The sequence below is a fragment of the Cygnus olor genome, chromosome Z (genome assembly GCF_009769625.2).
Source record: "Cygnus olor isolate bCygOlo1 chromosome Z, bCygOlo1.pri.v2, whole genome shotgun sequence".
Lineage (NCBI taxonomy): Eukaryota > Metazoa > Chordata > Aves > Anseriformes > Anatidae > Cygnus > Cygnus olor.
This window is the reverse complement of record NC_049198.1, coordinates 21,733,675-21,760,442: the sequence shown is the minus strand read 5'-3', so window position 1 is coordinate 21,760,442 and position 26,768 is coordinate 21,733,675. Positions and strand designations below refer to the sequence as shown.

General features: G+C 38.5%; 1 protein-coding gene across 1 annotated transcript in view; it reads right to left on the bottom strand.

Moving 5' to 3' along the window:
* The window catches only part of RNF180 (ring finger protein 180), an 83,656-nt gene extending 57,203 nt beyond the window's left edge, over positions 1 to 26,453 (bottom strand). The window contains exons 1-4 of the mRNA XM_040541435.1: positions 26,329 to 26,453; positions 20,834 to 20,965; positions 17,832 to 17,927; positions 9,971 to 10,921 (exon numbers count right to left, since the gene is read on the bottom strand). Coding sequence (XP_040397369.1) covers positions 9,971 to 10,921; positions 17,832 to 17,927; positions 20,834 to 20,935 — 1,149 coding nt within the window. The 5' untranslated portion in view covers positions 20,936 to 20,965; positions 26,329 to 26,453. The remainder of the gene's footprint in view (positions 1 to 9,970; positions 10,922 to 17,831; positions 17,928 to 20,833; positions 20,966 to 26,328) is intronic.
* Between the last annotated feature and the right edge of the window lie 315 nt (positions 26,454 to 26,768).

Sequence of the window (26,768 nt, the reverse complement as noted above, 5' to 3'; positions counted from 1 at the left end):
AGAAGACGTGCATTTGCACTTCAGCTCCACCACTTTTTGTTATGCTTCTCTCACCTCCAGTTACAGTCCTATCCAACACAGCACTAGCATGATGAGACAACTGAAGGAAAAAACAAAACTTGTATTTTGCCTGCTCTCTTAGACTAAACAGTTTCTCTCTTGGACTCAAGATTCATAGTTTGTCAGAGAAATTCTCACTACACACCAGCCAACTGAGTTGTGCCTGGTCTGGGCCAGGTCTCTTTCCTTTCCATACAAAAAGGGTCCCTATAAATTAGTATCTGAGGCACAAAGGAGTGCAGAAGGTCACATGAAATCTAGTTATGGCCCACTCAATAGCATGTTTAGTGCATATTCCATTTGGCTAGGAAAATACTGACAAACATTTCTTATACTGTCCATTCCCAAGTTTACCAAATGTTTTCTTCTAGTGTGCTCATAATCTCACTCTCTGCCTGATTTTCATGAGGAATTACTTGAACAGTTGAACTGGCAATAAATGACTGTAAAAAGCATATAGCATACAAAAATATAGCAAGTCTGTTCTCAAAAGACATGCACACCCGTATTTGAAAAGTGAAAAAGATTGATAGAAGATAAATAGGAAAAAAATGTTTTAGGGTGAAAATAAGCAAATGAAGATACGATGATGAGAAAATGCACATGAGAATTCATAAAAAGAACTGCAAAGATGCCAAACCTTTTGATTTGGTAACACGTGGAAGGGCAGAAGAGACAAAATGCTGTCAAGAGCCCAGGGAAAAGATTAGGTAGAGAAACTTGGGACAGACAAATGGATAATCTGAATCTCCATCTACCTGGAGCACTGGATTTGTAGAGATTCAAAATGCCGAGCAAAAGCTGCATTACAAGAAAGAAAAATGTGTCTTTGTAGCTGAAGGTGACGAAAAAGTGGTACAGATGAAGTTAAACAGAGAACTCGTACAACATGCTGCTAGAGATCAAATCCAGTAATACATTTCATTGCTATTGCCCAAGACAGGCTTAAAAGAGGTAAAGTCATGGACTCATACAATAGCCTGACTTGGAAAGGACCCACAAGGACCACCGAGTCCGACTTCTGGCTCCACACAGGTATACCCCAAAATCAAACCAGATGTCTGAGAGCATTGTCCAAATGCTTCTGGAATTCCAGCAGGCTCAGTGCTGTGCCCACTGCCCTGGGGAGCCTGTCCCAGTGCCCGACCACCCTCTGGGTGCAGAACCTTTCCTAACACCCAGCCTGACCCTCCCCTGTCCCAGCTCCATGCCGTTCCCTCGGGTCCTGTCGCTGCCCCCAGAGAGCAGAGCTCAGCGCCTGCCCCTCCGCTCCCCTCATGAGGGAGCTGCAAGCTGCCATGAGGCCTCCTCTCAGCCTGCTCTGCTCTGGGCTGAACAAACCAAGTGATTTGGGAGAAAAAGCGAAGAACAACTGTGAACCTATCCATAGGAGCCTGTTTGAGCAATCACCTGTTACATCAGCTCTCCACTGAAAAGTGAGACTACATGCTATGCATAGGGTAGTGACAATACCATTACTCCCAGAGACCCCCATCATATTCTTTCCCCACAGTCACAGGTCACATATTGTACTTTCCAGCACACCTCTCTAAAATTCAGTTCTGCTCATATAATTGTATAAAAATAGTTTCAGTCAATGCTACATTTATATTTGAACTAAAGAGAAATAGGATATTTTTAGAACAAAAGAAATACTGAAGACAGACATCTACACAGTGGTTAATACCATCCTAAATACGTATATATATTCCATAGATTAACAGACTTCAGTCCAGAAAGATTCATCTAGTAGTAATTCAAATGTATTATTTATATCCTCATAAAACAGCTTACTGTTAGAAACCAGATTGGTCTGTTGTGCTGGAAACAACAACATATTATCACAGTGACTACAAAAATGGTGTTCTGCTTTTCAGTTTAGTAGTTCCCTGTACAAGAGGTTTGATCATCCAGGAAAAACCTGTTTCTGTTCACTGTTTATTTTAATGCATAGAACCAATATTCACTTTGCTAGTACGCCAAGATGAGAATTTCTTTTTATTGTAACAAAATTAACATTCTTACTTCGATCTTGATTTTGGACCCACCTCAAGGGGACCACTGCTTAATTAATGTGTCATTATACAGCCAAGAGCAACTACCATGTCTGCCTGTATCTAATCTTCAAACAGTCTCTGTATATTTTCACACACCCGTGCTTTTCCTGTAGTGAGACTGAACACTGAACCCTCCTAAAAGAGGAAAAAAAATAAAAATAAGAATTACATACAATTGCCAATATGCAATGCTACATTTTTTATTGCCTATTCCAGAAACCTACTTTTCCAATGTTAAGTAGACAAAACATATTGAGGAAATATGCCAAAATGAAGAATGTAAGTTTTGTTTCTATATGAATGATTGGCACATGGTTTTCACCTTTTTCCAGAATCTCAGGTCTAATATTATTTTCTAAACACCTTTTTATTTTGTTTTATTTATTTATTTTTTACAACAAACCTTCTGTTACTACCAACTGGAAAACATTCAGAATGCTCCAAAATCATTTATTTATGCCAGTTCTGGGAACCCAGTGAATGTAATACTCCACATTGCATGTTTTCTTTCACTGTTCAGTATTTTTTCTTCCCCCACCATGGCTGCAGTCGTGCCCTTTTTAATATTTTAATGAGTGTTTTTTGCTCTGATCCTTATGAATTCAATAGCTTTCTGTGTCTTTTTTTTTCTTTACCAATGGATTGCTTTGTATGAAAATTAACAAGACAAGAATGATAGTGGAGTAAGTATGCAGTTGGAGTTTTGTTTCTTCAGTGAAATGCATTTCAGAGCCGCACTGTATTTTTAACTCTCCTCTTCCTGAGATATACTAATTTTAATCTGCAAATGGAAGTTGACATATTCTAAATTAGATCTACTCGGATCTACTTCTAATTTTACATTTTAAAAAAAGTACACGGAATTGTTTTTTATTTATTTTAAAAAAATATTTTTTCATCTTCTATACAGCTTTCACCAAATGATGAATTAGAAATTTTACATTTATGGAAGAGGTTAAATTAGAAAATCATCATTCTTCACCAGTTGCTTCTTCATACTCTCTCTTAGCTAAGATCATATTTTAATGCAAAATTTGCTAATTATTTGCAATTTGCTTCAGAATCTATATTAGCACTGCACCATAGCAAATAGTCTAAATCACAATCAAAACCCAAAATGGCTTTCAAAAGTTGGGAGAAGAATCAAATGGTTTATTTCTCTAAGTGTTCATAATGTCAAATACTTATTTGATTTTCCACACCTACAAAATTGGTTAGTAAAAGTAGTGCAAGCTCTTCTCACCCTGTATGTAGAAGAAAATAAGATATACAAATTATGAAAATAAATTTACTTACAATTTTTCAACATTTTGAGCTACAAAAGATTAAGATTTGATTAATCCTCTGTCAAACTGCTGGATTTCTTTTTAAAGATTATGGGGAGGAAGCCTTCCTTAATGAGGATGAATTTGTTTCTTTCTGTCCAATAGTATTTTCAAAAATGTGAGATCATTACTAAATCAGAATGTTTCTGCTTTTCATGCCCACTGTGTCTAAATGTTGTATTGTTGATTCTCCAGTACTCCAGTCTTTAGCAACAACATATCTAAAATCCTAATGATCAAATGGAAGGTGAAACATTCAAAATTTAGAAAACTAAATTAAAAAAAAACTAAATTTAGAAACTTCTTCAGCTATAACCGTAGATGCCATCTTTCCTTACATTTATTTCTGAAATGCAGCTACCAAAAAAACATCTCTTGAGTACTATATATAACAATTAATTTCACTATTTTTTACTTTAATTCTTCTATTTCTTAATAAAATCACTGAGAGCTTATCAATTTCAGAAATGGTGAGGTTGTATTAAATCTTTTCTGCTCTATTCTACTTGTGTGATATCTTTGTGATGCTTAGAGTGACTTCTCAGTGCATGCCTACAGTTTTACCTAAAATAGTTGAAAAACTGTAGAAAAAAAAAATTCAGATAGCATTATTTTCTTCCATATGGAGATGTGAGAAAAACAACAACAACAAGAACAAAACAAACAAGCAAGCAAACAACCCACTTAGATGCTTGATAGCATAAAATTGAAGAGGGGTTTTGAATGAGAAAAATTCATCGATACCTTGACTACTACATAGCATGAAGGATTAGATCTTTTAAAAACAAGCTAAAAAATAATAATAAAAAACAAACAAACAAACAAACAGAAACCCAACTGTATGGAGATTTAATATTCCCAGATGTGAGGAACTTCTTTCCTGAAAAAAAAAATATTTCTGGATTTCTAGACTCAAGCTGTGCTCTCTACTTAAAATTTCTACTTAAAAATACAAGCCTCTATTTAATTTGCCTCCATTTATATGTATTCAGAGAGTTTAGTAACATGAAAACCAATTAGAAATACAAAACTGACTCAAATGCATAGTCAGCAAGTCATTAGCAGAACAATTTTTAGAAGTGAAGGATTACAGGTCTAGGGCACAAAATTGTATAACAATTCATTCTTTTCCGATATAAAAACTAATCTTAAACTCTCTCCTTACTGTGCATGTGATGTGGTTCTTCTGGTAATCCACAGTAAATCTCATAAATATGAACGTACTCCTATATTCTTGTTCATACCACTGTTGAACTTTGATTTTTATCTGCCATGAGTCATCCTACTTAACTGCACAATTTAGTCTTCTTTTCACTCTGTGTAATAAAGATCCACACTGGAATTATGGCATGCACCTAGCTGCACACCACTATGACTTACCTCCATGAAAGCGCCATTGTCATTTTTAGTCAAGGGAAAGCAAGTCTCATGAATTGTTATTATCTAAGTTGTCTGTGGGCTTCTAGAAAAACTAAAATAAGCAGCAGATACCCCCCCCCCCCCCTCCTCCCCCCCCCAAATGAGCATTTAACACAAAGCAGCTCAACTGTGGACTTGGCAGTGCTAGGTTAAAGGTCAGACTAGGTGATCTTACTGGTCTTTTCCAAACGAAATGATTGTATGAATCTATGATTTCTGCTATGCCGAGGTTACTCTGCAGCTATTGTATATTCTGAAAGTATCTTATAGACAAACAGATTAGTCATATGTATTTCACTTGAATGAAGAAAAATATTCACAACACAGCTGACTACTTTGGCCTTCAGTAAAGCTATATTACAACAGTGCACCTACATTAAATTCTACTCTATAGATTCTAGCTTCAAGATAATCATAAAAAAAATAGGATACATACTGATATCCTGAGACAACCTTGATTTGTTCTGTTTGTCCAGTAGCTGCATGAGTAATTTTACACAGAGAACACAACTGCAATTTAAAGAAGGGAAGTTACAGATTTTGGCATGAATCCAACATTGTCAGTACCTCCTTGTTACTCTGGTTTATAATCTGTGACAGAATTAAACTCCTAATTACAAAAATCACCAGATAAGGGTTACAACCAAATCAAAAGCAAAGATAGACGAGCTTTGGCTCAGAAGCTACTCAGGTCTAAAATTTCCTAGCTAAATAAAGATACCGCCTCATGCTTAAAACCACGTAGCCTTGTAACACAGTATTGTTGCTGCTAGAAACAGACCATCAGCTTTGTACTTAACCTGCAAGGCCTCAGGGCTGAGGCTTGCTCTGCCTGAACTTTTCTTGACCTGCCGGCAGCTTTCTTGTACTTGGTTTAGCAGTTTCTCTATCTGACCAGGTATCTGCAGCCAATATGTTTCTTTACCTTTGCTATCTTTTTTATTTTTTTTGTTATCTTTGTACGGTGTAATCACAGATAGCCATAACAAGCAGTTATTCCATAGAAAATGTGATATTTATGACTGTAATTTAATGTAGTGTAAAGAAATACAAGCCTGGTAAGATAGCAGAGACCTTGGGAAACAGACACATGATGCAGTTGGGATGCCCAGTAGTATGTTTTTTGGATGGATCAGTGTCATGGTTGGGACAGAGTTATCATCTTCGTAGAGGTTCATACAATGCTGTGCTTTGGATTTTTGATGAAAATAGTGGTGATAACACACTGATGTTTTAGCTGTTGCAAAGCCGTGCTTGCACAGAGCTCAGGACGATTCAGCTCCTCGTGCTGCCCTGCCAGCGAGGAGGCTGGGGGTGCACCAGAAGCTGGAAGGGGACACAGCCAGGACAGCTGGCCCAGGATGGCCGAAGGGATGTCCCACACCATGTGGTGCTGTGATCAGTAATAACAACTGGGGTAAAGAAGGCGAAAGGGAGGGACATTTGATGATGTTTGTGATGGTGTTTGTCTTCCCAATAAACTGTTACTTGTGATGAGCCCTGCTTTCCTCAAAGGGGCTGAACACCTGTTTTGCTTCATCTGCATGTGTGGCTTACCTACGAAGCTGTCTATATCTCAACGCATGAGTTACTGCACTTTTACCTTTCTGATTCTCTCCCCCATTCCACCTGGGAAGAGTGAGAAAGCAGCTGTGTCGTACTCAACTGCCTGCTGGGGTGAATCCACAACAATCAGGATGATTTCCAAGAGGATACCACAGTTTTGAAGCTAGCTATATAGACTTCCTCTATGTAAAATGATTATGAACAGAAACCAAATAAAACAGGAGGAACAACAAATTATATTTCTGCCTTTCATGTTTCAGAAAATTCATATGAGCTTTAGACCCTAATAAACAATGCAAATGTAACAAGATGTACACAAAAGAGAGTTTGTAATGTAAATCTTCTTAGCTATAGCAGCAATTACAAAAATGCTTATTAACACTGGCAATTCCTAGACCTAAGTACTTATTATTATACCCTACCAATATACCAGACAGCTAGAAATCCCCCACGAACACAAGCATGCACACATACGTGCACACAAAACATAGGTATCCTCTCCAGGCTTCAAGAGCTTTCTCTTGCAGAGCAGCCAGAGGAAGCTTGGGTCCCTCTGCTGTTAGCAGGGTATCTCATCTCAGTCCTGCACCTACTCCACAGAGACAGCATAAGTGCAAGGGCAAATGCAGGTAAGGAGCTCATAGAACTGTTCCTATTTACAATTTGAGGCTTATATACTTCAGCTTCACTACAGTGCGCATTCTGCCATGACACAACATTCATAGGCATATTTTAGTTTACTTAAAGATGGAAGAACAACTTGACAGATAGTTATCATGCTACAAAATAAACTGGGCTTTGCATTTGCAAAGCAAGTCCAAAGTCTGAAAAGGTCTCTCAAACTGCTCTTCAGAAAGGCTTTAATTAAAGATAAAAATAAGTTATACAGTACTTTTAACAGAGAGAACTTAGAAGAGATTTACTCCACATCACAATTTTGCTGTGTTGAACTGCCTCTTGAAAGAGCACTTAAATAAAACACTCCCCAGTGTCATTTATCAAAACTCTTTCACTTCATCCAATCAGACCTTTAAGCTTCCTTTTTTTTTTTTTTTTTTTGAGGTTTTACTGTCTGATTACTTTAGCACAGATAATAAGTATGTTGGAAATCATGGTTACAATGAGTCCCATAGCTCATCTTCCCATTCTATTTCTAAGCTGCACTATAATAATATGTATGTATTTACAAAGAAGGGTTTCTGAGAGCCAAAGAAAAATGGAGACAAAAGGAACTTGCAAGAGAAGGGAGGATACCTACGCTGGAAAAGCAGCAAGTAGTCTCTGGCAAAGTAGCATCACGTCCTGTGACACTGTCGGACTGTAGAGGGGATGTGATTTTGTGGTCCACATTCTCGTGGGAAGATATTTACAGTGATGGGAAGTGCAACTGCATTAGCCACACATGCTGACAGACAGTCTGAAAAGTATGGGTTTTTACGCTCTTTTTAATATTCCATGCCAAGGTCATAGACTTTCAGCACAAGTAAAGAAATCAATGTCCTTCGGGGAAACCAAACTGAAATAACTACCCCTCAAAACTACTATTTAAACCTGATTATTTATTTCACATACCTCTTAAACATATTCTGAATGTGTAAATTGTATGCTTGCTGATTAGACATACCAGATTTAACAACTGTATTCATTTTTAAAATTTGATATAGCAAATTGATGTAGCGGAATAGATAAGGCATTGTTTAACAACAAGAACATTTGAAAGTATATTTTTTCTTTCTTCAGCTACCACAAATTAGGAAAATTTGTACAACATTTTACTCTTGAAAGTAGCATCTGGAGACACTGCAGATGACATGACTGTGCAAATGCTCATATAAGCCAGGCTTTTGCATCCTTATTTCATTCAAGAAAAATAATATAGACCTGGAATTTTTAAAGCCATTTTAGGGATGATGACATCTAATAATCTTTAAACTTAGTAGAAAATAGGCATTCAATATTAAGACATCCACGTCTTGGAAAGGTTCTTTATTCTCAGTATCAGTGAAGTATTTTACAAAATCAGATTTCCAAATATGACAAGGCCAATTAAAACCTCTCTTTAAATTAAACAAAAAACCTTCCCAAAGATAAAAAAAAAAAAAGTCTGGTATACTAAAAAGTCTTATGATATGTCCCCAGACCCAGCACATTCTCAAGTTGGTTCTTAAATTTAATTAAGAGAGACAGCCTCCAGGTAACTATCTCTTGATCCTGAATTCAGTGCTCTGCCTTTATTCTGTACTATATTCTAAAGGTTCTACTGGCAGTATGTAGGAAAGAGCCCAAAGCCACTCAACGTCTGAGCATACTGGAACTGTAGGAGGTCAGTGGAATATTAAGGGTGAAAACCATTTATGTACAACAGACTAATGCAAGATTCATACATGAACCATTGGTATCCTATTTATTAAATGAAAACCAACAAAAACGGTTTAATACCTAAGCTAAGCATGGTCTGTTAAAACAAGATTGGGATTTCTCAATAAAGCATAAATATCAAATTAAACTTTACTGATACCAAATGCAAAACAATCACATAAAAAATATGTATGTGTGAAATAAGGCTTACTGGAGCTTTGCATGTCACTGCACTTCACAATGACATACCTTCCTAAAGTGGGAATGATTTCTGGAGTAGATGTTACTTCTCTGGTGAGAGTTAGTATGTTTGCTCTCTCTAGCCACACGGTATTTTATAGCAGGAATTGTATGAGGAGGAATTTTCTTTTAAAGGTATACATATCATCAACCTTTCTAATTAATTTCTGAGCAAACTATAACTGTTATTCATGTAAAGATATACTCCCAGTCTCTGCCCCCCTCACCCTTCCAAATTTGCATGACCGTCTATAGTCTTCAATTTTGTTTCATTCTGTTCTTCTTTAATGGAATGAAGAGGGAAAACATAGCGGTATAACTGAGCTGTATAAAAGCTTTATAAAAATATGTAAGTTTTTTTTCTAGATTAGTAGACAAAGTATTTAGCTACTAAAGCTATAGTAAACAGCAACAATCAGTTCTTTACTCAAAGAAAAAAAATTTGTTTTACAATATAGTAAATGCAAACATCTTAAAAAAATATATATATATTAATATATATATATATATTTATATATATAAATATATTTATATATTTATATTTATATATTTACATTTTATATTTTATATATATTTTATATTAAAATATATTTTTTTAATGCAAAGATAACCCCAAATCTCATTACTTAATAGCTAAGAAGTTCTGAAATGCTACTGTTTCTGATTTAAAAGATTTGTATATTTAGGCCTCCTTTAATCACATTGATTAAATTTTACCTTCTGTTTCAGATTTGTTGTTACATCACAACAAAAAGGTCAACAGAAACGAGTTATGTATATCTACGAAGATCTGATTTTAATACAAGAAAAAAAAAAAGATTGGGTTGAATTAGAAAAATTATATGCAGCAAGAAGTTGCAATACCTTGTGAGAGCATCAAAAACTAAAAATTATAAAAGCAGGCGAAACAAAAAAAAAGTAGCACAATTCACTTTAAGCACCTACTTGCTTCTGTAGCCACTGTTCTTGCCTCCTTTGTTTTCTCCTTAAGCTTTTCAACTTGTTTCTTTCTCTCTTACTCAGTTTTTGGTTGACGGAAGTATTTGTAGGCTGCACAAGACCAACAAGTGCAATGTATTGTTCCTCTTCTACAGCACTTGCAGATGAAGAAATGTTCATCACAAAAGGTGACCTGTCAGCAATGGCACTCCCAGAAGATTGTCCAGCAGCTTCAAAATCACATTCACTCTCTGTGCCTCTATGTACTAATGTGGTAAAGGAAGTATCTTGAATCCTCTTCTGTAGTTTGTCAGCATTTGACCTATATTGTTCCTGAAAAGCACTACTGTTGGACTCTAACTGCAAGCCACTTTGTGTGTAAACAGGTGGATTTTCATTTTGTCCATTCGACCATTTCATATGGTAAATAGTTCCTGTACTGGAAGTTTCAAATGAAGGTGACAAAGCAAGTCTCTTGCTGACATTTAAATCCCAACTATGTGATCTTCTGTGGAAAGGTTTTAGAGTGCATGCATCATTCAGAAGACAGGAAGCAGAAAGATTTCCTTTTTGATTTAATGCCTTTAAGGGATGTTTTTTACTTTTCATCTCCAATCTGGGAGACCTTGCTTCGAGATAAAGTGCTTCTGTTAATCTTTCAGTATTATTATTTCTGGCCATGTATGAAAGCCTTTGTGGTTTGATTTCCGAAGTTGCTGTTACCACTTCTTGGTGGTTATCTGTGCTAAAACCAGACTTAATTTTGCAGGGAGGTAAGTGTTTTCCTGATGATTTTGCCAATTTAACAGAGAAAGCTGGCTGATAGTCAGTTCGACTTTTGCAGAAATGTATGTTTACTAACTGTCCACAGGAACACTTTGTGTTGCAGACAAAGTTAAAGCCCCCTAAACGGGCCTCACAAAACGGACAATGCAGTTTTCCAATTGTCCACTGTGCCTATTAAAAAAAAAAGAAAACAAACTGACATCCAACACATTCATTATAAATCAATGATTAAGAAATCATTACCAGATTTACTTTTCTCCTTTAATAAAAGGGCTTGTTTTTTGTTTTTCAAACACAAGAAAAGAGACTGCACAGCAAAAAGAAAATCCACCATAGAAAATGTTCCAGTGAAAACTCTGCTAGATGAAGTGAAAATTATTTGTAAGTGATAACTATCCTAAATCTAAGAAATCTAGAACTAACACACATTTCAAAATGTAGAGGCTTTAAAGTATTTTAATTATTTGTCCACAGATAGAATAATGCTGAAAACATTAGATCCTTTAAAATAGTGAAATCAATTTACCATGTTAATCTGGAATTGGCAAGCACAGTTTCTCAGCTGAGTTTTCTGAGTGCTAATACATTTCTTGCATACTAAGTACAGTGGAAGGAGATTTCTCACAAAGAGAATATAGCTTTTACTTTGCTTACCCACAAAAGGTTTGAAATGGTACTGGCATTTTGATTTATGTAGTATTACAACATAATCTGTGTGCAAATGCCATCACAAATCTTTAATACTGTATCATTAGGTACATACTTATTTACATTATCTGCATTTTTACGAATCTCATATCAATCCTAAAGTCACTCTTTGAAAATAAAATACATATCAGACAACTATAAGCTCCTACATACTTGCACAACTATTAGTGTTTTTACTAAACATATTAATCTGTTCAGCAGAAACTTTTTTGAGGATTAAAGTCATGCGAGTGTTCTCATGATCACAGCCCATAGGAAAAACAACATTATAAACTCCAGTCACAGATTACTCACTAGTGTGCCCAATGTGGGGTTAAGGCATGAATACAGAAGCTATCGAACATTTCTAGCATTGCTTTCAGTTGCAAATGTCTTTGCAAGGTAGTTTGGGAAAATGATTCTATGACTGATGCTTGTCTGAGTGAATGCTCTGGAAAGTTTCAGTAAGACCACTTTTGCAGTTTCAGAAAAATGCTGGTGTGGATGAAAGGTTATATTCCACATGCAATACTAGAAAAAGTTCTAGAAACACTTCTATAAGAAGCTTACGTGTGTGTTGTGGGTTAAAAACTCAAAATTTCACAAAGTATCAAAGATGTGCCTCTCATGGCACTTATTAGAATCTGTTTAAATCCGGACATGTTATTAACTTAGAGAAAAAGAAATCTGTTTACATATGCCCCAAACACTTTAAAATCCCTGAAAACTCCTTAAACACACATAGTCTTAGTTTATAAGGCTGACAAATTTGTGTCTATGCCATTCCTTAAGAAATATTAAGCTGGCACAGAGGTTTACTCTAAATCTCCCACACTCTGTTTCTCAGATGTTATGGACTAGGCACTAAAATTCAGGAATAAGCACTTAGTGTCTTTAGTGAGTCTTGCAGGCACTCAGCCACTATGGAATAGTAACCTAGATTGCCAACGGAGGAGGAAAAAATATCCACAAAGGTTGGGGAAGAAGGCTAACAGTCTGGTAAACTGGAACACAAAAGGTTCCTCCTGAACATCAGGAAGCACTTCTTTACTGCGCAGGTGATGGAGTACTGGCACAGGTTGCCCAGAGATGTTGCAGTCTCCTTCCTTGGAGATCTTCAAAAGCTGCCTGGACATTGTCCTGGGCAACCTGCTCTGGGTGACCCTGCTTCAGCAGGAGGGTTGGACCAGAAGGACCCTGAGGTTGCTTCCAACCTCAGTTGTTCTGTGATTCTGGCAAAAATGGGAAAGCAAGAGTTTGTAGGGAAGAAAAAGGACAATGCTACACCCTATGTGCAGAGAGACCAGGCGATGAGCTGCAGTACAAGGAAGTCTGGGATTGATTTAGTATGAGCTTGGCAAGGGAGTGTGGAAGCACTGACTCAGGATAAGAAGTAACAGCCTACTAGTGGAGGCGGTGGCAGCGGGAAAATCGGCAAGATCTGAAAAGAAGCTGAGGGTACACAAATTTAATGATGGTGTGCATAAAGAGGCAAAACTAGGAAGGGTTAACTAAAGAAGCTAAACCAAGTGATAAGTAATAGGGCAAAGAGAATGCAAGTCAATAAAGGTCACTAACAGCGCTAGCTAGGTATTTATAATTATCAAAGATTCTCTATACACTAATTTGTGCATGAAACCCAATGAGATTGGTTAAGAACAGGGACAGATGGCAAAAAAGAACTGGCTGGGAAGCAGTGGGCTGTTACAGACTGCAAATAGACTTTGTGCTTATGTAAAATGTTTTAGCCTTTGATTCAGGAGTCATACAGGAGAAAATAACACATGATCACAAAATTATTCAGAGCCCAGGAGGATCTGGGGACAAGCCAAAATTGTTTAAAAATGCCACACATTTATCCGTAAACCTGCAGCATCTTTCCAGAGAAGTCAGAAGTGAATGAGACAAGACTTCCCAGGACACGAAAGGATGAAACAAACATTATGACACTGAAGGCTTTCAAAGAGTGTTGTACTCTCTGCCTCGGCCACCAGAGGAGCATTGGTCTTCTGCAATCTTGAGAAATATGCTAAGCCTTTTCTTAGCAGTCACTGTCTACAGGTTTTTTATCTCACAGGTTTCCAACTTGACCTTTTAGGCTTTCAAATGCATAAGGCAGGGCATTTACAGCTAAAGGTGAAAAGAGATATATTAATATCAACATTAACTCCAATTGTACTGAAATAATATAACAAACTACTATAAAAACTGTGTATTCATGATCAGGCATTCAAGATTCTGCAATTCTGTAAAGCAGGAAAATAACTCATCACCCCTATTTTCTCCTCAAAGATTAGTATTTCTGCAACAGATACACTATTCTGTCATACACTGTTGTAGTCTCCTGTAGATCTGTAGATCATTAATTTTCAGAAGGGCTTAATTAATGTTTAACAAAATAAAATATACAGCAAAACTCCAAAGGAAGATGAAAAAAATTTTCTTAATTTTTGAATGATTAGTTTTACAGTCATATTTTTTTTTCTTTGTGTTGTCATTTTCAGAGTGGATTTGCTTAGATCAGAAGTTATTTGCAGTATAGAATAGAACAGAATAGAACAGAACAGAACAGTTGAAAGAGACCCACAAAGATCAGTTCCAACTGGCTGACCACTTTGACCACTTCACAGCAAATCTAAAGTACATATATATACATATACATATATGCATATTCTTTTGTATACAGTATATAGTAAAACTTAGACACAAACCTAATTAGAAAGCTATGCAAAGAGCATTTGCTTCTCAGAATCAAACACTAATCAGAGGAAATCTGTAAGGCAAACATTAACCACTGTTGCTGCTTGTTATATCCATGCCATAACATTAACTTCTAGGCCTAAAACAAAGTATATACTCAACAGAAGCAATAATTTCAACAGGAAAGTTGTGAGATGCTTTGTAATTTAAAATGGGCAGTTAAAACTCAAAAGCAGGGACACCAGCTTGTCATCAGATGTTTGAATCTGCAAGAAAGCGACTATTTTCTAGCCACGTGCCAAAATCATCACAGAATCATAGAATATCCTGAGTTGGAAGGGACCCACAAGGATCATTAATTCCAGCTCCTGGCTCCACACAGGAACAAGCCAAAATCAGACCACGTGTCTTGAGAGCGTTGTCTAAATGCTTCTGGAACTCCAACAATTTGATGCCGTGACCACTGCCCTGGGGAGCCTGTCCCAGTGCCTAACCATCCTCTGGGTGAAGAATCTTTTCCTAACACCCAGCCTGATCCTCCCCTGTCCCAGCTCCATGCCGTTACCTCGGGTGCTGTCGCTGTCCCCAGAGAGCAGAGCTCAGCGCCTGCCCCTCTGCTCCCCTTGTGAGGGAGCTGCACGCTGCCATGAAACTTCCCCTCAGCCTGCTCTGCTCTGGGCTGAAGAAATTGAGGGACCTCGGCTGCTACTCGGATGTCTTTTCCTCCAGACCCTTCACCATCTTTGTAGCCCTCCTTTGGAAACTAATAGTTTTATGTCTTTCTTATATTCTGGCACCTAAAACTGCACGCAGTACTCGAGGTGAGTCTGCACCAGTGTAGAGCAGAGCAGGACAATCCCTTCCCTCCACCAGCTAGCAGTGCTGTGCCTGATGCACCCCAGGGTACAGTTGGCCCTTTTGGCTGCCAGGACTCACTGCTGACTCATGTTCAGCTTGCCATCAACCAGAACGCTCAGATCCCTTCCCACAAGGTTGTTCTCCAGTGCCTCGACCCCCAGTCTGTATGCACATCCAGTGTTGACCCATCCCAGATGCAGAATCAAGCACTCGCTCTTGTTAAACTTCATATTATTGATGACTGCCCAACCCCCTAATTTGTCAAGATCTCTCTGCAATGCCTCTCTACCCTTGAGGGAGTCAACAGCTCCTTCCAATTTAGTGTTGGCTGAAAACTTACTTTGTATGCTTTCAAGTTCTGTATCCAAGTCATTTATGAAAATGCTGAAGAGAACTGGCTCTAAAACGGAGGCCTGCAGAACCCGTCTAATGATTGGCCACCAGCCTGATGTTACTAGGACCCTCAGCCAATTTTCACCCATCATATTATGAATTTGTCTAGCTGTATGCTGGACATTTTGTCCAGAAGGATGCTGTGAAAGACATTATAAAAAGTTTTGCTGAAATGCTAAAAGATTACATTAACTGGCTTCCCTTGGTCAACTAGCAGGGTGACCTTGTAATAAAAGGAAATTAAGTTTGTTTAGCAGGTCTTTCTGCTCATAAACCCATTCTGACTGTTACCAACGACTGCACTGTCTTTCAGGTGATTTTCAGTAACTCCCAGAATAATCTCCTCCACAATTTCACCAGGCACTGAAGTAAGACTGACAGGCCAGGGTCTTCTTTCTTACCCTTCTTGAAAATTGGAATGTTTGATAGGTTTCATTTGACTGGGACCTCTCCAGACTCCTGAGACCATTGTGAGAGAGGTCTCACAATGACATCTGTCAGCTCTCTGAGTACCTTGGGAGGAGTCCCACGAAGCCCCATATACTTATATGCACCCAGCTGGAGCACCAAATCCTGCACAAGTTTGGGGCTGGCTGGGAGTTTATTGTTAGAACAGTCATAGTCCTCTAACTCAGGGCTCTGGGGGTCCCAAAGCCCACCACTGGTGTTGAAGACAGAGGCAAGGAAGGCACTAAATCATAGAATCATAGAATGGCCTGGGTTGAAAAGGACCTTAAAGACCATCTAACTCTGCCATAGGCAGGTTTGCCATAGGCAGGTTTGCCAACCACCAGACCAGGCTGCCCAGAGCCGCATCCAGCCTGGCCTTGAACACCTCCAGGGATGGGGCATCCACAATCTCTCTGGGCAACCTGTTCCAGTGCCTCACCACCCTCTGAGTGAAAAACTTTCTCCTAATATCTAACCTAAATCTCCCGTCTTAATTTAAAATCATCCCCCCTTGTCCTATCACTATCAACACATGTAGACAGAAATAAATATCTCTGCTTTGTCTAAGTCCCTATTTATGAGGTGACTGTCCCCAACAAGAAATGAACCAATGTTATCTCTGGTCCTTCTTTTGCTGTTAACATATTTTAAAAAGACCTTTCTATTGTCCCCCACAGTACTGCCCAGCTTCATCTCTGAGCTTTGGCTGTATGAATTTTCTCCCTATAATGGTAAACAGCATCTCTGTAGTCCTCCCATGTCACCTGACCTTACTTCCAGTGGCCACACACTTTCTTTTTCTGCCTAAGCTCTAGAAGAAGATCCCTGCTCAGACAAGGCAACCTTCTGCCCTGCCTGCCTGACTTCCGACATTTCGGAATTGCCTGTTCCTGTGCTCTTACAAGGTAGTACTTAACATGTGACCAGTACTGATGGAGCCGAATGCTTTCAAAAGCGGGTTCCCAGGGGACCTTAATAATGAGTTATCTGAGCAGCCTGAATTCTACTCTCTCCATATCCAGGGTTGAAGTTTTGATGGCACTTTTGGTGGCATGATTACCAAAGATTTTAAACTTGACTACTTTGTGATTTCTATGGTCAAGATTGCCACCAACTGCCACTTCACCCATGAGACACTCTCTGTTCACAATCAACAAATCCAGGAAAGCAACTTTTCTAGTCACCTCCTTTAGTATCTGTACCAAGAAGTTATCATTAAGGTATTTTAGGAATCTCCTGAACCTGTTTGTATCAGCTGTATGGTATTCCCCGTTCATGTCTGGCAAGTCACCCATAAGGACAAGGGCAGCTGATCTACAGGTATCTCTCAGTTCCTTAAAGAATAATTCATCAGTGTCATCATCTTGGATAAGTGGCCAACAGCTGACTGCCACAACAGCATCCACTTTATTTGTTTGTCCCCTATTCCTTACCTAGAGGCTTTCAACTGTTTCATTGCCATCTGCAACCTCTGTACATTCAGGCCCTACTTTACATACAGTGCCACCCATATCATGATATGTAAAAGAAAGACATCACATTGTATTCTAGCAACTGATCTCTAATAAACCTTCACTCCAGTCTTAGAGAAGCATTTTCTTTACTGTTAGTGTCAACATATGTATTAATACTGCAAGATACAATACTCAAGACAAACCAAAACCCAAAGCCTAGATAATTCATGTAATTTTAAGTATTGTCAAGATATGCAGTGTTGCCCTTAACAGTCATTTGGACAAATGTATATACATTCATCTATAAATGGGCAGGAACAGAATTTATCAATTCTAGGTTTTGAACACACGTTTAAAAAAATCAGAAGGGGATAAAGATTCTATGAACGGTAATAATAAAACCTACTGACAAAAATTCTCTCAATTACAAGGTCTCTGTAATATATATGGACTATGTCAGAAAGGTACCCTTGAAATTTGTTTGCCTTACTAATTTCACATTTGCTTGAATGATAAAGATGTAAGGAAAAAAAATCTACCTTCTCAATGACGCATTTCACCCACTCTGGAATGGCTTCTAAGTTCACATGCCATACATTGCAAGACTCCTGAGCAGCAGCTGAAGGTTGTGATGTCTGTTAAAAAAAGAAATATTGTATTGATATTCAACATTCATGTAAACTTCTGTTGTTTGAACATATCTAGAAATCAGTCTCCCAAATTCAGTAAATATTTTTATTAATAAATGGTAAATCTCAATGTTGTTGGTGCATTCTTTAAGCCAAAAATCAGGTAGCTGCTGTCAATAATACTCTATTTCTGGATCTAAAGACATTGGACAGACTCCACTGTGGAGATGGAGGCGTTTGGAGGTGTTTTTGTTTTGTTTGCAAGAACAGAAAGTATGCAATGGCTGATCTTCAAGTATATTAGGAAACTGATTTCACAAGCACTATCACCTAGCACAATTTTCCAGTAAAGACAGTAAAAATTTAAGTTCTAGTTTATATGAAGACTGTGGTCAGTACTGGATAACTATTCCACGAATAGTTTTAAATTCATTTTCTAAAATGTTTGTTAGAAAAACAGTCTGAGAAACCAGGGACTTTTAGGATTTTTTCAATTTTAACTGCAATTGTGTGACCAAATGAAGACAAAATAAATCTGAAAAAGTTGTTAATTAAGAATAGCATAGCATTTCAGTAACTGATACTAAAATAAATAAAAATATCTAACTTCCCTTTAGCACAGAAGTGATACAAGTGTAATTAAAACCTTTTAATATAGTTTAGAATGTCAGTAAATTTATAAGGATGGCTACAACATAAGAAAACTCTGTTGAGTGTCAAAGTCTTAAAATCAGTTGTAAAAAGTGATGAACATCAAAAAACAAAAAACAAACACTGACTCCTATGTTATGGAGCTCACGGTAGGAAAAAATTTATTATTATGAAAATTGAAAGGGGGGCTATATACAGAAGACATAAACTTCCAAAAATTTTCCACTTAATGACAGAAGAACTTAAAATATACAGATAGATTCATTTATCATACTCATGCCACATCTTCCTCCTGTCTATGGAGACTGCCTGTACTCCAAATTAGATATAATTCTGACATAAATTTTTGATAGTGCATTCATAGCTTCAACATTTGTCTTTTCGGTTTCTTCTAAGAACCTTCTTTTACTCATAGTCCAGCTACATCTTTGATTGCAAGTAAAAAATCCAACAGTGAAAAAAATATACTAAAAACATTACTCTTCTCATCTGAGTACATTCTTGCCTCCCACTGCCTTAGAAAGCAGCACTAAGTTACATTTTTTATCTTTTATCTACATAATTAAAGAGCGCTTTCAGTCCTGTGCACAAGGAAGGTGGCCCTCTGCTAGCAACTAACATTCAACCACATTCTTCCATGAAAGGATTGAAAATCCTCCCCAGTAAAAAACAAACAAACAAACAAAAAAAATTAAATCATGCATAAAACAAACAAACAAAAGCGTTAAGCATGAAAAATATTCCGGAACCTCAAGCTCTGTAAGCAAAGGGAGTGCACTGTTAGAAATTCAATCATTAAAAAATGTTAAAAAATAGCAAGGAATTCATCTTCTCTCTAACAGTATATATAGGTTAGGACATTGAGATCACATCTGTTATTATGGGTACCTGGCTCTACCCATGTTAACCATAGATCCTGAAATATAGGACAGCATAAAGCAGTGACAACTGAGTCACCTTGGACCTACAATAGCATATGCATGTTGGTACTGAATGTACAGCTCTGCTTGACAGGTGTGTCTTACTACTTTGATAGTGTGCCACAGGACCCCTTGGAACCAACTGAATGTGTCTGCAGAGCTATGATGGTTTAGGAAGTCTACACTAGACTTGATTTCCCAAAGACATCCCCTTCTACAAAACAAAATAGAAGGTGAAAAAAATTGCAACATGAACTGAAATTGAAAATACAATTTGTGTACTTTGCAATCTGAGGAAGACAAGAGCATATTATGTGAGTTATTTTAATGACAATGTGTCCCCATAGCCTGTACAGAAAAGTGGAGATTTCTAGTATGTATACAACAGGTCAGCCTTTGCCTACCCTCTAGTAGGTACCTTCTCGCATGCAGGCATGACATCCACTGACATGTATGATCTCTGTAAGAACAGTGATGTACTGGAACTGAAATGTTTTTAAAAGTGGGCTTTCATTTTACAAATGGAGTAACTCCAGTAATAAGGCACTTAGCAATTATACTATTTAAGTACAAGTTCAAACAAAAAAATTAAATGCATTAAATGTGAAAAGATTTTAGTTTAAATAAAGTTATTCTTGTCAAGAAATATCTGCAGTTTCAGATACTTAAGTTTTCAGGTGGTATCTAAGTATTTGTTAGGTCCAAATATTGCTGACTTTGATTGCATTATTTATTCAAAAGGAATAATATTACTAATAAACTTTTGCTTCAGAAATTTTACAAAACCATTTAAAAGCTTTACTTTTGTATTGTAAGAGAGTTACATAATAAGTAGGGGCACTACATTTTAAGAAAATGGAGCTTTTAACTTTAAAATAAATATTATTCTGTACGATCATTTCTCTCTTTATTTTAATGATAATGATGTGAGTCACTAAGTCCTATTTTAACCTGTCAGGGCATCCCCCTTCATGGCAGGCAAATCTGAGTGATTTACGTGCACAGACTATCCCCCATTTTTTTAAAATAAGTAGCAAGAGTATCTGAAGTAGGTAACACTGTACATATTACAGGAGCTAGTAGACAAATGTATCATGAATACCAGTCTTCATGTTGTAGAACGTAAAGGTGATTGTTTCTTACTCGGCTTCAGTAGCATTACTGCTTACATTCTTCTCTATATTTTAACTACATATATTTTAATTTATCCACAGGAAAAATTAAGTGAAGGCAAATCTAATAGTTCTCCTTTATTTAAAACCAATGGCACTGGAAAAAAGTAAAAAAAAAAACAAAAACAAAAAACAACCAACAACAAACTACAACAGACATTATACTTACATTGGATGGTTCTTTTCCATGACGTTTTGCAAGGCAGTTAGAATTTGCTATGTATTTTCTACATCTCCAGCAACGTAGCACGTCAGTCTCTTGGCTATTCATTTCCACTTCTGATTCTTCAGCTCTGTTTGTCTAATTGAAAAGACCACAAAAACATACAATTCAGTCACCTGTTAAAATTACGTATGGTTTCGTCTTGCAACCTCAAAGTCCATCAGTCATCTCTTCACGATGGACGAGACCAATACTCTGTTTATAAGCATTCTCTGATCATGTACAGCACACCATCTAAACACTTTAGCTAGCAAACAGAAACATCCGTTTTTGTTTTCAGGCTGCACATGAAACTGGAAAAAAAAAAAGCCTAGAAAATAAACCAACTTCCTCAGTGTTTACACAAAAGACGAGAACTTCAGCCTTCCCATTTAAAATCGCCTCTTCCACAACATACTACTTCCCAGCCTATGTCCATAGAAACAAGTCATTGTTATCCCACACATTTAATACACATACATACACATTTATGTGATGTCACATAACAGAAGTGAATGCTGACATAAAAACAAAGGTTGTTTACTCAGGATGTCCCAGGAGGCTTGCTACAGGGAGGTGGGAGAATCAGTGTTACAGCTGTAACAGAGCTTTTCACAGACCAGAATCAACCTTCTTGTAAAACAGATTCAAATTAAGACTTAAATTAAGAAGGGCAAGATGAGTATTTTTCTTTCGTTGTGCCTTGCTATGTTCCAATGTTTCTTTGGTCTACTCTAACCTTTTTCCAAAGCCTTCTCTTTTGCCATGCTTTCTCCAAATGTCCCCCTCTTTTCCACATACTTCTTTCTGTTCCACCCTCTTGTGCCAGCTACATGGAAAAAAGCTAAAAATAGCTTTACATATACACACTCAACTGGATGGGTATGCCAACTCACAGTGCTAAATTGCACCGTCCTTACTAACAAGGAGGCAGTAGCATAAAACTCAAACCAGTATTAAAAGAATCTCTATTCTTCCATAGTCCAAACATCTGGTTTAGAAGTTCTTTCAACAATTTCATTTTATTATATTTTTCACTGAGGTCATCAACACCAGATGCCTGCACAGCTATGTGGCTTATACACATAAATCTGTGCTCTTCCCCATTTCTGTCTTGCCTTCTCCTGCCTTGTTTTCTGAATGGAAGACTAGGAAATGAACACACACATTGGTTATTCATTGTTTCTCATTTATATCTGAGTTCTTCTCTCATGGGATATCCTACTTTTTCTAACTATGTAGACGGTCTAGACAGTATGGTTTGACAAGGAAGAGCTAAAACATCACATACATTCAGTAGACTCTTAGCTCAATGTACACACAACTTTTTGTAACGAGATCCACACTAAGCTTAGAAAGTGAAACGAGGGCAATCATTAAGTCTTTTCTTGCAACGTCAAAAAAAATTAAGATGAAATTTTATCAAGATTCCATTTTTCTTCCTTTCCAGATAAATAAACATACATAGTTAATGTAAGTTAAGATGGCCAAGCAAAAGATCATGGACGAGACACTTGCAGAAAAAGCAGAATTTATGCTAGAAGCCTGTCTTGTTCATGACAAAAATTTGATGATTCATATGCCTTAAGCAGAATCTCAACTTTTTATTAACCTTGCTCTGTGAAACACTGTGAAAGTGAGTAACATTAAAAAAAAAAAAAAAAAAAAAAAAAAAAAAAGGACAAATTTAGGCTCTGAAAGATTTTACAGGTAGTGTGCATCACTTTACAGTGATAAATGCAGCATTAGACTTCACAGGTTATTGAAGGAGTGATTACCAGTTATGAGTGTGTATCACTCCCACACCTGTAAAGCTGTTGTAATTAATTTATTCTTGGCAGTTTGATAACATACTTCTAAAATTCATTTAATCTTATAACAGCTCAGTGGGAACCTCAGATCTAAGACAAACAAGGAAGGCCAGACAGACTTTTTGCCTAAGGCTTGCTCAAATAGGCATTTCAGGTACAGCCGTATCCCCATATGCCTGTAAAGATACTGCAGTTAGTGACATCCATCTTGTATACCATATATCCTGTGTATTCAAATGGTATATATTTAAGTCTCTGTATATAGCCTGTTCTCCTTATCATAACTGTTCTAGAAAAAACAAACAAAAAACCCTGCTTTGCTATCTGTTCAACAGCTGCTTCATTTGAGGCTAGTGATGCTTTCTGGGTGAAGATATCTGAAGTGATGTAAATATCTCTCTTTCCTGAACATTATCTAGCAAGCAATCACTGTTATACTGCAAAATGAAAGCTCCTTTGTTTTTCTGATAAACATTTTAAAAGTATTTTCTTAGTTCTGCATAAGGCTTTTATTTAAAAATACACTTTAGTAAGAGAAATGAATGTATAATGTATTATAGATACAATAATCTGCATACCATGGGTTTCATCTTGTATGACCAAAAATGCTGACAGTGAACTGTATGAAAAAAAAATATCCTTAAAGTGCAAATACTTTTTAATGCAATATTACAGTAGGCTTAGGTATTCTTCTGGCCTAGCAGAATTTAAAAAGGAAAGTTCCTGTTGGTCTATTAAAATTCTGCATGTATGTGCCCTTTTGCAGGTCTTACCGAGGGCAGAAGAAATGCTATAATTGTACATTAACACATTACAGAGGTTTCTACAAACACCATGTTAGAAAACAGCAAATGAGACATTTTTGATTTTTTACATGAGCGTTCATTCCTCTTTTGATTTGCATATAACTTAAACTGGAACTCAAATGAAAGCACACACACAAAGAATTGTGAAGTGTTTTTATTATTCAAATGCAGTTTAACCATAGTGTTCTGGATGTATTTTAGCAAATTTTCATCTCTCGCAGTTTGCATTTAGAACTGTGAAAAGGCATATGGTTCTCACTTTGGGTCGTCTTTCAGCAAAAATGCCGACATAAAGGCCAGAGATTCCATTTTGAGAGGCAGGCATGCAGAGACTAGATAGTGTCACTCTCAGCAGGCCTTTTCAGCTTGGCACAGGGCCATGTTTGTTGTGGCTGTACTGCTTTCAGATCAGTTGCCTTGTGCAAGCTCATGTTTTCCTCCAAAATAGCATGCAGACATATACGAGTGTAAAAAAGCCTACTCTGTTCTGTGGTCTGTTTTACGTCCTTCAAACTTTTTATGTACTTCAAACTCTCCTGTCATTATAGCCTTTCCCCTTATATCTAACCTGATTTTTTGTGCAATTTAAATCTTACTCTTTCTCTTATTTGCTGTGAATGCAGAGGACAAAATGTCTCCTTTTCTTCTGTGCAGCAACATTTTACAACTTTGAGCACTCACATAGCTTCTCTTCAAGCTTGTCTTTGGGCTAAATAAATTTAATTCTTTTACTTTCTCCTCACAGATCACGATTTCTTGATCTCTGTCACTACTATTCAGCTATTCAGTGAACTTTTTCAAATGGGTCAGCTATTCTTGCACAGCAGTGTTCAAATCTGGCTGCAGAACACAAAATGAAGTAGTACTAGCCCTGAATTGATCATACAGATGATAAAAATTTCCATGAGGATAAAAAAAAGAGAATGCTTTTATTAGGGTTGAAAATAATACAAAATTCACCAGATCTTTTTTAAAATGTTGTTTCTTACATTTATAAGGACAGGAAATACTGTAAGATTAAATAACTATTCCAATCGCAAGTAAATTTCACATGCAATCTCTGCATAAGATCTTCAAGATTTTCAGATTCATACATGCTCATCAATATGTTAAGGGAAGAAGAAACAATAATCAGATTTCTTCCTTTCTCTCACTCCATCTGGAAAACTTACGAGCAACAACACCGAAAGCTAGTGGGACTATTTGCAAAGAAAACACTAAAAATGAGGTGAAGGATCAAGTGGCAGACAGCAATCAAAGAAATGGCACAGAGTTGATCTGCTTCCTGTTTACTTATTTCATGAATGGGATGTTTTCCCTTCTGGCATCTTCTCGTAAGTAGGAAGTCCCCTTTGATATCTATATCTATACAATTTGGATTGTGTTAAGAAACAATGTATTAAGCTCTGACCATTTATAACGAAAAAGATTGCTGAAAAACATGAAGCCCCCCCCCCACGTTTTTCAAATGTGCAAAGTGAATGACTAAACATAAAAATATATTTCTGTTGAAAGCCTGTTTAAGGATTTCTCTGCAACTAGCTTCACTCACCTCTCAAAAACATAAAACTAAAAGAATGGATAGAGCAGAACACATGTTTTTTGATGCTTTTTTCTTCAAAATCATCTATGACCCCTTCAGGATGCCACAGCCACAAGGATGACAATAATAATTAGGTTGCAGCAAGGAATTAGTGCACAGAAACTTGAGTATTAGTTACAGGGAGCATTGTAATAAACAGTAGATGCATGCCAGCTTTGAGGTAGGGTGACGAAGACAAGCCAGATGAGCTGTCCTGGCCGACAAGTGCCCAGAACCAGAAGTTCCTGCTCCCAGGAAGGCAGGAACGGACACTTTGCTAAACAGGGAAACAATCCTGGAAGGCATTCAGGCACACGTGAAAACTAACTGCAAACTTCCAATGTCTGAAGTTTTTCAGTTTTGAGGAGACACGTCTAAAAGGACACTTAAGGAGCATTTCTCAATTAAGTAACTGTTATGCAGGGAGAAAGAAAACAATGTTTAAGGAACTGCCTCCAAGCTGCCGGAGAAGCAAAGCAGCACAGCGGGTTTAGTGTCATCCAGGCTGCTCCTGTGTCGGCTCCTGCTGGATTGTGAACTGTTTTGCCAGTTCAGCTGTTGTTGTGGGACCAGCTCCCATAACATGGTCCACTGGTTGATGAGACAGGGTGACGAGACTCTCTCTTGCAGCAAGAGTAGCCCACATAAATTAGAAAGCAGTTAATGTAAAAATGGGAAAGAACGTGTTACTTGTAAGGTGTTACTTAATTGCTAACAAATCCTACTGCATGCTGGCTAAATGGATGGGTGTAGAAGATACAGCAAGAGAACGCGGAGTGCTTAAATCGCTTTGACAGGGAACAGACAAAACAGGTCAACGGGAAGCCAGGGATCAGCGCGTACACTCTTTCTCTCATGCGATCCCACAGGCTGTCTCACGACTGCTCTCTGCTTTTGCACGCACAAACACCAGCCTCTGCACAAAACCAAGGACCAAACAAACACGCACACCATGCGGGCGTCCCGGTGCGAGGCTAGCACCCGGCCACAAGCCGCCGGCCGCCACGCGTGGACCGGCCCAGGCCCGGCCGCAGGGCAGCGGGGCGCGGACCGCAGGGCACCGGCCGCAGGGCAGCGGGACACCGGCCGCCTCCAGGCCGCCCTCCGGGCGATTCTGGTGCTGACAGGCGGCGGCAGCGCCGCTAAGTTCACTGCGAGGAGGAGCCGGGGCTCCCCGCGGCTCGCAGCGCCCCCCGCCCCGCCGCCCCGCGGGCAGGTGTCGGCCCCGCGGCCCGCGCCCCACGCTCCCGAGGCGCCGCTTACCGGGGCCGCGCCGTGCGAGGGAGGCTGCGAGGAGGAGGAGGCGGGGAAGGGGTTGCGCAGCGGCAGCTGCTCCTGCGAACGGGAAGAGACGGGAGACAAACGGCAGCGGAAAGCGCTCGGAGAGCGCCGAGACCGGCCCCCTCCCCGGCGGCCTTGCCCGCCGTGGAAGTCGCCGTGCGGCCGGCCGGTTCCCCTCGGCCGCTGCCTTGCCCCGTCCCTGCCGCGGGGGGCCGGGGAGGAAGGCGGCGGGCGGCGGCCGGGGCGGCCCGCGCCGCGCCGAGGCCTGAGGGTGGCACGGCCTCTCGGCTCCTGACTGGTAGAGGGGGAGCCGGGGTGGGGTCGGCCCCGGCGGCAGGGTGTGACCGAGGCGGTGGGCGAAGTGAACTGGAACGTTTCAGTAAAAATTGGAAGATTTGAGTGTGTGTGTGTTGGGGAGAAGC